General features: G+C 36.3%; 1 protein-coding gene across 1 annotated transcript; it reads right to left on the reverse strand.

The window, feature by feature from the left end:
• Positions 1–2,601: 2,601 nt before the first annotated feature.
• On the reverse strand, positions 2,602–10,720 carry LOC131011516 (DDT domain-containing protein PTM-like). The gene is made up of 6 exons (XM_057939315.1): positions 9,528–10,720; positions 8,563–9,168; positions 7,285–8,113; positions 3,382–3,667; positions 3,180–3,304; positions 2,602–3,106 (listed from the first exon to the last, which is right to left on the reverse strand). Exons 1-6 carry the CDS (start codon positions 10,718–10,720, stop codon positions 2,699–2,701), a joined length of 3,447 nt encoding a protein of 1,148 aa, XP_057795298.1. The 3' UTR covers positions 2,602–2,698.
• Between the last annotated feature and the right edge of the window lie 2,788 nt (positions 10,721–13,508).

Consider the following 13,508-nt stretch of genomic DNA (forward strand, 5'->3'; position numbering starts at 1 on the left):
ATGGAATAAAAGGAAAACGAAAGTAGAAGTGACGCCCCTCGAAAATTCCGACACCATTTCCACTACAAAAAAGCGCCGATTTACCGGCGGCAGCTCCGCCGCCGGCGATTACCGGCGGCTTTCCGACGGCGGAGCGGCTGACCCGTAAATTTTAAATATATAGCGTAAATACCGGCGGCAAAATCGCCGCCGGTAAATATTAAGGCCGCCGGGAAATGTCTATTAATTTTTTTTTTAATTTAACAATAGCGGCGGCAAGATTGTCGCCGGTAAAAGGAGAATGTGGGTCGGGCTTTAGCGGCGGCAATGGGCCGCCGCTAATTTTTAAGCCCAAATTATTCGGGCTTCAAGCCCTAACTCTCTCCAGAACAGCCCCCCCCCCCCCCCCCCCTCCAGCCCCCCTGCCCTGCTGCTGCCGCTGCCCCCTGCTCCCTGCCGCCTGCCGCTAGCTGCTGTCGCCAGTCGCCGCCATCACCTCCGTCAAGGTAAGCCCCACCTTTCCTTCTCTCTCTCTCTCTCTCTTCATCTTTCTCCTCCTAATTTCAGGCCAATCCTGCCGCCTCACCGCTCCTGCCACCGCACGGTTCCGCCGTCGACCCCCACAGTATACTCTCGTTTTTAATAGACTTTTATTTATTTATTTATTTATTATTTGTTTGGTTAAAGTTAACTTAATTCTAATTAATTTATAGGATGTTTAAAGTATGATTAATTGAAATTAATTTGTTAATTAGATTAATTTTAAATTGATTTAACTATAATTAATTTATAGGATGTTTAAAGTATGATTAATTGAAATTAATTTGTAATTAGATTAATTTTAAATTGATTTACTATTATTTTGTTAAATTAAGTATGCTAATATAAATTGATTTACTGTTTCGGATGAAATGATATGTTAATTAGATTAATTTTAAATTGATTTACGGTTTCGGATGAAATTTGTTAATTAGATTAATTTTAAATTGATTTACTGTTTCGGATGAAATGATATGTTATTATATATTGTGGGATAGATTTAATCAATTTCTTAAGGATCTTCTCCCTTTGGGATAGGAATTGATTATTTCTTAAGGATCTTCTCCCAACAAATGATTGTGTTTGATTTTATTACCTTATTTTTTTTATTATTTTATATGTTATTTTATTATTGCTTCGACATTAGGGGGCCGGGTAGACCTAGTATAGGCTTAGTAAATTAGGACCACTATGGTCAGTTGGTCACTATAGTTGCTGGTAGAGTCGAGCACTTGGTAGTTAGGATAGTGGGGTTATGCTGTCGAAATTTTCTTAGATTCAAGTAATTTATTGCCGCCGGTAATTGAATCGCCGGCGGCCGCCCCTTTTTTACCGGCGGGAATTGCCGCCGGTAATTACTTTTTTTTTTTGTAGTGTTCAATCTATTTCAAAGCACCAGAACCTTAAAACACCACGATCAACAAACTAATCTCAACACCACAAATTTAACCAAAGACTATAATTAAACCATATGACTCCGCTAGAAAATACTAGTATCAAAATCTACCAGAGAAATAACACAAATTAATATTATATTGACCAGAAAAATACCATATAAAATAATTAAACACCTATTATAAAACAACCTTATTTTGAAATTTTTAATTTTTCTATTATATCCCTATAATAAAGTATTTAATTTTAAAAATTATTTGTTTATTTATTACGATTACTAAACAAAATTGTTTATTATTACAAATGTTGATTATAATTATAAGTAATTGAATGTATTGAATTAAGCAAATAACTCTAACGAAATCTTAGGCGTGGTTCGTATGAAGGAATAAAATTATATATGAAATTAATAAATCTATTGATGGAATGAATGTACAAATGAAATGATTTTTCCTATAATTGATATGCCCATAAATAATTGAAGAAAGGAATAAAATATAAATTTATGTTTTTTCATATAAATTCACCAAATTTGATCTAAAATATTAACAATTTGCATGTATTTTGCACGATCCTTTGCACGTGCAAAGCAAGTGCAAAACAAGTGCAAAGTACGTGCATTTTACTAGCAAATTTATCACACACATGCACATGCACACACATGCACTAAAATTGCACATCTCTTGCACTAAATCTGTAACTAACTGCACTAAACTCTAATGAATTCGAATTATTTATACTATTTTTTTTTTCTTTCAACAATGTCCCCATTCCGTTGAAACTTTTATAAATTAAGTGCACAAGTTTCATAACTTTTATAGAAAATTATGTTTTTAGTCGACCTCAATTAAGAGAGCTGCGCGCACAATTGGAGCGAAGAGTTCCATTTTTCTAGAATTTGATCAATGAATTTTAGATTAATCATAGTTTGTGTTTATTTACAAGTCCCCTCACCAGAATCTATATTATTCAATATAAATTAAATTGTATAAAAAACCATGCGCTAAACCCTTATTTAAAAATCTAATGTGATAACTCATCATTCTATCGTCGGATTCCGTAAGGTGGAACATAAATTAAATTTTACCAAAATTTAGGATTTTTGAAATGAAAAGGTAAGTTAATTAAGAATATTTGTTAAAGTTAGGATACAAACTATAATTAATTAGCCTAGAATTTTGGTGTTGTTGGTTATAAGAAAAATAAATGAAAATTAGTGTGTAGTAAAAAAGAATGGCCTAACTAACTAATATATACACCTACTGAGATAGTCTAATCTCTCAGCTCAGCTCAGCTCAGCTCGTTCGAAGAGGTAATCAAACCCCTTCTTCCTTTCAGGTGGCTCCATGGTTTCCTCTTGAAGCCCTGGCGCCTCATCGTTGTTGGAAGCACGAGCAAGGCGTTTCTCCCCATACGCCTTGAGAAGATGCAGTGGCACGTGCGACTCTCCCACCCAATATCTCTTCCTCTTCCGCCTGCTTGACGGATCTTCCACAAGGGATCCATGTCGCACAACCACGTCAGGGATCAACTTTGTCCTGCCAAAATCTATAAGATATTTGGCCTCGTGCCTTCTCTTCTTACAGATCACAGCATGTTTGAACGACTTGACAGGCTTCTTCCCTTCCTTCTCGGGCAGTAGATTTATGTTCCCGATGGCGTTCCACTTGATGTTTGCATCAAGTTGCCTAACCTGCACAGGATTGCACCAAATATTAGTTGACAACAATATTGAGGGTTTAAAATAATGGGAAGCTAAGACATGCCTGAAGAGCGAGCTGCTCGACTGTTTTCAAGGCGTGGACAGCGGCCTTCCAAGCAATACACTTGGTCCTCTTGGCGTAGTCTCCGCTATCAGGGTATGAAATACCTTGAATCTTGTTGCGACCAGCTGCGCATGCACGAGAGTTGCAAGGTGAGAGAAGAAGAAGAAGGAGAAGGAGAAGAAGGTTTGGATTAGTATTAGACCTTGTCGAGCAGCTTTGGAAGCGAGAGAGCGAGGCAAGGCCTTCCAGTTGAAGAGGTGGCGTGAGAACCTTCCGCCCCTCCACCATGACAAACTCACCCCTTGAGCGTCTTTGGGAGTCTGAGAGATGTCCTGCTTTGCACACTTGCGTTTGCCTTCACATTTTGGAGGCGCTCGCAGCTTACTGCACTTTCTCACCATGTGGTAAGCAGAACCCATTGTCGCACTTGAATCCACACTCTTTGTCCACTCTCCAGAGAGTGCCACTCGAGGTAGATTCGACTCAACCTGATATATGCCAAAACTCAGCTAATTAGACAAGAAATGCAAACCACTAAACCTAGAGAAATTAATATATTCAAGATGGTTTATTGCAACCATATACAATCATGTCCACACTTTTATTAGTTTTTGATTGTCGCTTCCTCTAAACTCACCCTATATATATATATATATCAGAAGCCACAAATTTATAAAGAAAAAAAGTAAGAGTTAATACAAGTGAGGATGAGGCATCCATATATACACCTACACAATTAATAGATTAAGGGGGTGCCTTAGCTTAGCTTAATTATAAACTCTCTAAAACAAGTTATAAACTGATTAGAAGCTTATAATTAAGTTTCTTGAAAACAACTTATAAGTAGCTTAAGTTTCTTAAAAACAGTATTTGGGAAATTAAGCTCCTAAATAACTTATAAGTTGTAGAAATAAGCTCCAACCTGCTTATAAGCTCTTCAAAAAATAACTTTTCAACTCCAACTTATTTTCTTGTAATCTCACAAGTAACAATTATTTTACAAAAATATGTATAACTTTACTATGTTTGTAATTTCCATCTTATACTTTCTTCAGTTTTATCTCTCTAAAAAAATAGATATAAAGATAAAACAATTTGTACATATCAATAGAGGATGCATGTCTATAGTAACCAAAATGAGTATTTTCAAAAAAAAAAAAGTTGACAATGTGTTTTTGAAAGGAATATTATTGAATGGATAGTTTCTTTTTTGAAGATCACAGAACATCAAATGAAACGATCACACTCCAATAGGTACTAGGTCAAGGCATTTTTAAGTAATGACATTGAGCTATTCCTTCAATATATGGCATGCCATCCAAATCATTATATCCTTTTTAGAGTTGTAGAAATTATGATCTCAAACCACTCTTGAAATACTACAAGACACAGGAGCAAAATAGCAAGCGTGAAGGAGAGTGGTTTCCTATAGGAGAAAGAGCTGCCAACGAGGTCGAGTCCATTTAACATAGAGCTTCCTAGGATCCGATCGATCGAGTTTAATTATCTTTCAATTACAAAGTTGTAGGTTTCAAATTTCCATATATGTAAATTGAGGAGAAATGTAAACTGGATAAAAGTGATACAACTTATAATTTTTCAAGAGTTAAATATTGTCTTTTATAAAAATAAGTCATCTTTAATAGAACGACCTAAAATGAAAAAAGAATCATTTTTAGTGAGACGAAAGAAATATTATTTACCAATAATTTTTAGTGGGACGGACAAGGCATTTTTAGAAGAATAAAGAGGCCTGGGCAGTGCCACTTCTTCATATGATTTAAAAAGAAAAAAATAATAAAATGAAAAGCATTGTCATTTTGACTTTAAATTTCAAACACAAAATAAAAAGTCTCGACTAGTGTATTGTTTTATCAAAATAGGAGGAAATCGTAAGGATCAAACGAAGTTGTTTTGGCCTTGGTTTATCGTTCACAAAAAAATATCACATTATGGATGACACGAATTTTAATAAAATGTGAATGGAGTTGTGAGTAAAGTAAGAAGTCACATTTTAAATATGAGTTGAGCTGTGTGAACCCTATTACTATAAATATAAATGACAATTTTTTAAGAGAAAAGTGAAAAGACCAAATAACATCATTTCAACTTTAATTTTTTGTAAAAAGAGAGAAAAAAAAAGTCTCGGGCAGTGCCACTATTTGATGATAAAAGAGAGAGAGAAAAAAAAGAGCGAACAATCTCATTTTGGCTTTAGGTTTTAAATAGAAAATTAAGAGGCATAAGCCCTATATCGCCAATTTGACGATATAACAAAATAGGAAAAAAACAAATAATTAAACAATCAAACGACGTCGTTTCATTCTTAGCTTTTTATAAAAAAAAAAGGTCGAAAAACGTTACAAAAAAAGAACAACACTTTTTGATGGTAAGAAAAAAAAAGGAAAGAACAAACAACATCATTATGGCTTTATGTTTCAGATAGAAAATAAAGAGGACTTAACAAAACTTATCATGGACGATCAGATCATGTGTTGCAGATGAAGTGATATAACAAAATAGGAGAAAAAAAATGACCAAACGACGTCGTTTCAACTTTTACTTTTGCAAAAAAAGAAAGAAAGATGAAAGCTCGAGCAGCACCACTTTTTATGATAAAAAAAAAAGAGAACAGAAAAATGAAAGAAAGAGTAAACAACGTCATTTGGGCTTTAGGTTTTAAATAGAAAATTAAGAGGTTCGAGCCCTGGGTCGCCAATTTGTTGATAGAACAAAATAGGAAAAAAATTAAAAAAACCAAACGACGTCGTTTCGACCTTAGTTTTTTGTAAAAAAAAAGGTCGGGCAACGACACTTTTTGATGATAAGAAAGAGAAAAGAAAAAAAAAATAGAAAGAACAAACAACATCTTTATGGCTTTAGGTTTTAGATAGAAAATTAAAAGGACTTAACAAAACTTAACATCGGTGATCGGGCATGTGTAGCAGATTTGATGATATAACAAAATAGGAGAAAGATAAAAAAGACTAAACGGAGTCGTTTCGGCCTTTACTTTTTGTAATAAAATAAAATAAAATAATAAAAAAAAACAAAGAAAGCAAGCTCGAGCAACACCACTTTTTATAGTAAACAACGTTATTTTGGCTTTAGATTTTAGATAGAAATTAAAGAGGTCGAGGCAATGTGTCACTGTTTTGAAGATATGACGAAATAGGAGAAACATGAAAAGATCAAACGACGTCGTTTCAATCTCAATATTTTGCAAAAAAAAAATAAGGCGACCCAGGCAGAGGAAAGGAAAAACCAAATGACGTCATTTTAGTTTTACATTTTAAATAGAAAATAAAGAGGCCCAGGAGAGTGTCACTGTTATGATTATATAATTAACAAAATAGGAGAAACATAAAAAGATCAAACGACGTCGTTTTGACCTCAGTTTTTTGTAAAAAAAAAAGAAAAAGAAGGCTCAAGCAATGCCACTTGTTGATGATATAAAATGAAAAAAAAAAAAAAAGGAAGAAGAAGAGAGCAAACGAAGTTATTTTGACTTTAGGTTTTAAATAGAAAAATAAAGAGACCCCACCCGAATAGGACGTCGTTTATTTTGATGATATAATAAAATAATTAATAGGAAAATATATCAAACGACGTCGTTTTGTCCTTAGATTTTTTTAAAAAAATAAAAGGCTCGGGCAGCGCAAAACGCTTCCCGGGCCATAAAGTTCCGATCAATGGCTTCCGCTTTAACATTGCAATCTTCAAGTGAGCAATTCAACGATCATCCTTTTAAATGTTATTATATGCAAATTAGGTCAAAACTTACCTCTTTGAACATTGAATAGTGTTTTCCAAAACACATCATAGGTCAGTGTCAAGACATACACAAGTTTCCGAAGAAACCTATTTTTCATGTAAGGAAAAAAAGAACCCAAACTTACCAACTTTACCAAATTAGTTATGCAGTTTTGGCACAAGATAAATGATTTAAGATTCATGTTCTAGTACTATTTTATGTCTTAAAATTAATCATGTTTAACTCACTCTGTGATGCAAAGTAAGGAAGGTATGTGCGTGTGATTGGCATTGCCTAATGTGACAGATAATATGTATGCCAAAAACAGGAAAGTAAAGGAAATATGCAAACCTGAAGGAGCAAAATCTTGACGTATCCAATATGAGGAGCCTCCATAGCATATCTACGCCAAGTCTGGGAATAACGTGGGTTCGACCAGGGACCCGATAAGAGGCCGAGCAGGCGATCCTCGATCCACATAACATGGCATATGACATCAACAAGATGGTTCTTCCTATTATCTATTGGCTGAATACCTAAAGCTTCAGTGGTGAAATCTTGAGTTGCTCGAACACTATCACTGATGATGAATAAACAGTCCCTTTGGTATTCAGCAACTTTGCAGGTGAGGCACCACCCACATTTCTCCTTCCTCGCGTCGTTCAAACTCAGATTTCGCATGTTTGACCAACAAAACGCTGCATACTTGTTTGATATAACCCTCATCTGCTTTGCAATGCTCAGCTCTCCTCCTGCCTCTTCAGCACACCCTTTTGAAGCCATCTCTTTCGAACACGATGATGCCATACGAGCAAATTCGTACCAGTTCACATAATTTGTTCTGGAACTGGAGGATGATGATGCACCACCATCATAATTAGCACTTGTTTGATCCCTTCCTTGTCCACTTCTCTCGATTGGATCATCTGAGCAGCCTTCCATTATGGTATCCTTCGCCTCCGTGCCTCCCTCTCCTTTTCTTTCAGCATCCTGATTAGTTTCTGATGGTCTCAACCTTTGCTCAGGACAAGCAAACTGTCGAGTTAAATTCCAGTGCTTGCGGATAGCACTTACTATTTTGTAGTAGAGATTGGATGAAGCCTCTAGTTCTGCAATAACGCCTGCTATATCGTTTCCCTTGTACAACAAAATTGAGTATTCATCATCACACGAGTCCACCCTGAAAATAACCACGCTAGAGATGAGAGGCTACAAAATAACTTAATGCAGACTTACCAATATCAAGGATATCATATGGTAATTGCTAGCTAATACGGAACAAAATTATACAAAAAATACCTGATATATATTTTGGATACGTTTAGCAAATACAATCCGGAAAAATCATAGATTGAAGAAGAAGAAGAAAATGGAAATGGCCAAAACACCGCAGAGCTAGATACTTCTTATTACTGTTTATTTAGTTTCTTAACAAGCTCATCTTTAATTGCATACAGATAGAACATATAAGCTAACTCTAGCATTCAAAAAGCAATTAATCACAGCAGATCAGTCATTCATAGCGAAAATTTCTCAAAACAACAGACATTTGTGTAACAATAGAAAGGCAGGCATTTCACGATAAACATATACGAGCAGGGAAATTGAAAAAGAATAAGCACAACTTACACCAACAGGTAATGACAGCAGGTGTAGTAGTGTCGAGCATGAGGATCAGTCCCGAGCAGCTCTACTCCTCGAATAGACCTGGTGAGTTTGTAAGGTTTGTCAGCGTCAATTACACACTCGGGGCAGCACCACTGACCCTCAGGCAAGAGGCTGCTCGAGACCCCGACACATTTAGCATGGAAGGCTGCAGGGCAGCCATCGCAGCATATCAAGTTGCCATCAGTCTTACACAGATAGCACTCATCACCATTGCCATCGTCCACAAATTCGTTCATACACTCCTCTGCCATACTACTACTACCAACATCCCCTACAACCTTCTTCTTCCCTTTACAGCTGAAGTATCTCGAGTTCCAGCTCTGCCTCTCCGCCATCAACCCCCTCCTGCTCACCTCCGCCCTGTACGCCTCTGATTCAACCACATCATCACACAGATGCTGCAGTATCTTCACTTTTGCTGATGCCGGCATTGTGTAGTACTCACTCTGTAACGGCTCAAACTCACTCAGATCCACACCTGGGAGGTATTTTGGGCTATGGAATAACAGATACTCGATCAGGAACACGGGCCACGTTATCAAGTCCAGGAAATCCCAGTTGAGAGACCTGCATAGTCAATTTCTCAAACATTAAATTTAAAAAACTAGTAGAAAAAAAGGGTTAATCATAGTTTGTATCCTCTCAACTTACTTTTTCACTTCAAAGATTCTCAACTTTGTAATGATAAGTCACCTCGCCAGATTCTTAATTAGGGTTTTGGGTTTAATCTGCAATTTTGTGTTGAATAATGCAGCGTCTGGCAAGATGACTCATTATTCGGTCACCGAATTTCCTAAAGTGAGACATAAATCTTACTCTTTTTTTTCCAAAATTTAGGGTTTTTGAAGTGAAAAGTAAATTAGGGATATTTTTTTACAAACGAAACCCTAGAAAAAACAAGTTTTTCTAGTAAGAGGCGGTGATACCTTAGACAAAGAGATGCAGACTCACTGCCCTCATCGGAGAGAGACTTGAGATGTCGCCTTAGCGTTGTCAAGAGCGATAGATGGATCGTGTCGAACAACGGCGTGGAGTCGCTGCTCACGAGAGAGGCGGCGAACTCGTCTATTTCAAAGGGGCTTATAAGAAGTAAAACACTAAACGATCTCAGAAATGCATAAACGGAGAGAAATTCCAACAAAGAAGCTCCGCCGAGATCCAAACTGGTGGAGGAAGGCGGCAGGTCTGCCTTTGGTGGAAGAGGTGGTGGTGGAGATGGCGGCAGGTCCGCCCTTGGCGGAAGAGGTTGTGGTGGAAATGGCAAGAGATGGCGGTGTACACCTGCAGCTGAAAAGAATGCATAGTTTTGAGCAGGAAAGGAGGCCATGAGAATGTGTCTCCTCATCAATTCCATATCTAAGGCTGTTCTGTTGTTCCACCATCCGCTGCCTCCGCCTCCGCCTCCGCCGTAGTATGGTGGAGGTGGAGGTGGAGGTAGAGCCGTGACAACTCTAGGAGGGTTATGAGCTACAATTGTGCAGTCGTCTTCATCATCAATGGCGGCCTTCCCTTTGTCATCGATCTCCATAGCCGGCTGGCTATGCTGCCCCTCGGATTGATCCTCCTTCAGTTCGACATTCAAATCGAACGATCTCACTGATTTCGTGCTGCTGATTTCCTCAGCCTCTTCGTCAAGTTCTAAATTCAAATCAAACATTCTTACTGTTGGCACCGGATCAGTTTCCTCTTGGTTGCAATCGAACTCATCATGAAGAATGTAGTTCACTCCTTCATTCAAATCCAGACCATGCAATCCGCCCAAACCGCCACCCTCGCGACGATCGCCACCGTCTTCGTTCAAATCAATCTCTCCACATATATTCAAATCGAATTCCGCAGAATTCCTGCCGGAATCACGCGGAACGCCGCTGGAGATTTCTGGATTTCCTTCAAACGCGCCTCTTTGGCCAATGCTGCCTCCCTCCCCGGCCTTCACGCCCAAACTCGACGGCGGCGCGAGGAGAAGCGACGAAACCTCCGCCAGCTCCATCTCCTCGGAATCGCCACCTTCGTAGACGACTTTAAACAGACCGGTGGCGGGAGAATAGGCCTCCACCGCGCCAAAGCAGGCGGCGCGGCCGAGGAACTCCTTCTTCACCTTCCTTCCGACGTACTCCATTAATGCTCAGTTCACGAATGGGAACTCAAACAACACAATGGATTGATGTAAATGGAAATAACGAAACCTCACTGAAAAAATTGAAGTGCAGAAGCTTTTGAGTTTTGAGTAGAGAGAGAGAGGGAATTCAGAAGAGGTGTGAAGAAGCGTTGTGAGCTTTCTCTTTCTGAAATGGAGAGAGATAGAGAGAGAGAAAGTTCGGTGTGCTGACGGTGTGAGACTGTGGTGACACTCGGAACACATACTATAAGTGACGCTGCGTTTTCTACGTGTTTCGAATATGCGGACGTACACCTCCCGTTGCGCGGGGTACCACCTTTTTGTGAGGGATTTCAAAACCTGGTACAAAACGTGAATCATTTGCATGCCTTGTTTGTCAATTCTCATTTTCTGGATTTGAGGTACAACTAATGGTGCGAAATGTACAACGCTGCCAGCGTTTGATGCTGGCGCCTTCCCAAACAGGTCATCGAAAAGGCTCTTCAGTTCGGTACTTTGCCTCTTTTGGTATGTATGGGGTATCGTTGCCTGGTGCTGACGTGGATTACTGTAATGTTATTTTAAACTGTAATTTTCCTTCTTTTTTTCTTTTTACTTTTCGTGAAACATTTTTTCCCGCTGCGTGGTATTTATGAGTACCAGAATCCAGAATTAAGGGAATGCCATTAAATTTAAGTTTTTGAATGTCACTTTTCAATTTTTCAACGGATGGTTATATTTCTCGGCTTTTTTCATCTAATTCATGACCTTTTGATTTGGCCCTTTTTGGTATATTTTATCATATTTAATCTCTATTTGTGTGAAGATTCCATATTTGATAAGGACGTAATTAATGTACAATTGGGATGCCTGAAAGTATAGCATTTGCGGAGCTGGCATTGATATCTTTCATTCGAAAGTGTAATAGAAAATCTCATATATGTTTTGTAATAATTTAGAAATGAATAAGAATATACTCATATGATTAAAAGCATAAATTATTTAAAAATGAATAAGAGAACATGTGATTAAAACACAAAAGATACAAATTAATTAATTATGTGGTGGAACTTTGGATCAACCTATTTTTCTTATTCACTTCCCTCACCAAAATTGTGATTTTTTTTTTGTCATTTTCGTCCGTCCATAAAAGTTATGGTGTTATACATCCCCTTATCTTTGAAAATATATTTACACTTAATATTTACAAAATAATAATAATAATAATAATAATAATAATAATAATAATAATAATAATAATTAATCATTTAACATTAACTTTGGTGGATCCCTTTCACCATTAATTAATTTTAGTGGATCTTCCAATCATTTATTGAAGGGCTAATTTCAATGCACTCACCGAATGTCCCAAATTTTTATTTTCTCTTCAAAAACCCCAATCACATTCATCTTTTTCCATAAAATGTCTCAAAATTTCAATGTTTTCTAGAAAATATACTCAACTTTCAGGATTAATATGAAAATGTCTCATTTTACAAAATTCGATAGGTGGACGGAATGACGAGTCACCTCACTAGATTCTTTGGTGGAATGACGTCGTTTTATTGGATGAGGTGAAAAAAAAAACATTCCACCTAAGAATTCAATGAAATAACTCATCATTTCGTTGTTGAATTTTTTTGTATAGCGTGATATTTTTTGAAAAATCGCTGAAAATTAAGGGTATTTTAATATAAAATGAAAGTTGAGGATATTTTTCTGGAACATGCTAAAAATTGGAAACGTTTTATAGAAAAACCTAAAAGATTGGTGTTTTTGAAGAGAAAATATAATATAAAACTTAAGAACGTTTCATGGAAATACTGAAAATAAAAACATGAGAGGGCAGGTAAAACACAAAACATGATCAATTCTTTATTAAAACTCATTCACGATTTTTTAATAAATTAATAATATTAAATTAAAAAATTTAAAGATCGCTCCACATAAGACAAACTCAAGACCTTTGATTTTAGGCATTAATCTCTTATCGCTTGACCAAAACACACACCATTCGCGATTTTTTGGAGACAAAGAAATTAAGTTTCCATTTCCACTTTGGATATTTTAAATTAATCGTAATGATTAATTTCACGGAGTAAAAATATATTCCATAGTTAATATGATTTGCAACTGCAAATTTTTAGTGGAATAATGTAGGAATTAGTTATTAGCTAGTCAAATAAAGAACTCGTAATTATAGCATGATCCTTTATTCGAGTTTCATGCCTTTTTATTTAGGAAATTTGAGTTTGATGTTTGAAAATGGGTTATAAATAACATTTAATTAAGGCTCATAGGAGCTTATAGAAAGTAGTTTTTTCATAGATTTGAACAATTAGGTTGATATATACAATTTCTTTAACTGCATTTTGTAGAAATTCAAGACATTTATGACTGTATATGATTATGTTCATAAATATTTGAACAATATTCATTTGTTTCTTAGAATCCCTATGATTTTTAAAATAAAGTATCTTCCGATTTTCTTCTTTTAGTATATTTTTAAATATATTACTATATATAGTAATGTATTTTTCTTGTTTTAGTATGTATACTTTTGTGGTTCATTCATCCAACTCTTACATTGAATCAAAACTTTAAAATTTCACCGAATCCACACAGAAGATATCGACTGCTCGTGATATCATTATATCATTTTTTGGAGATTAAATTGAAATTGCTTTTTTATTGAGTTGAATCGGAAATGGTTCCCCCTTTTTTTTTCATTTTTTCTTTTTTCTTTTATTTCTTTTAATAATGGCTTTTAAGTGTTGGGAATCCAATTCGTAACACTGCCTGTTTTCCT

The sequence above is a fragment of the Salvia miltiorrhiza genome, chromosome 1 (genome assembly GCF_028751815.1).
Source record: "Salvia miltiorrhiza cultivar Shanhuang (shh) chromosome 1, IMPLAD_Smil_shh, whole genome shotgun sequence".
Lineage (NCBI taxonomy): Eukaryota > Viridiplantae > Streptophyta > Magnoliopsida > Lamiales > Lamiaceae > Salvia > Salvia miltiorrhiza.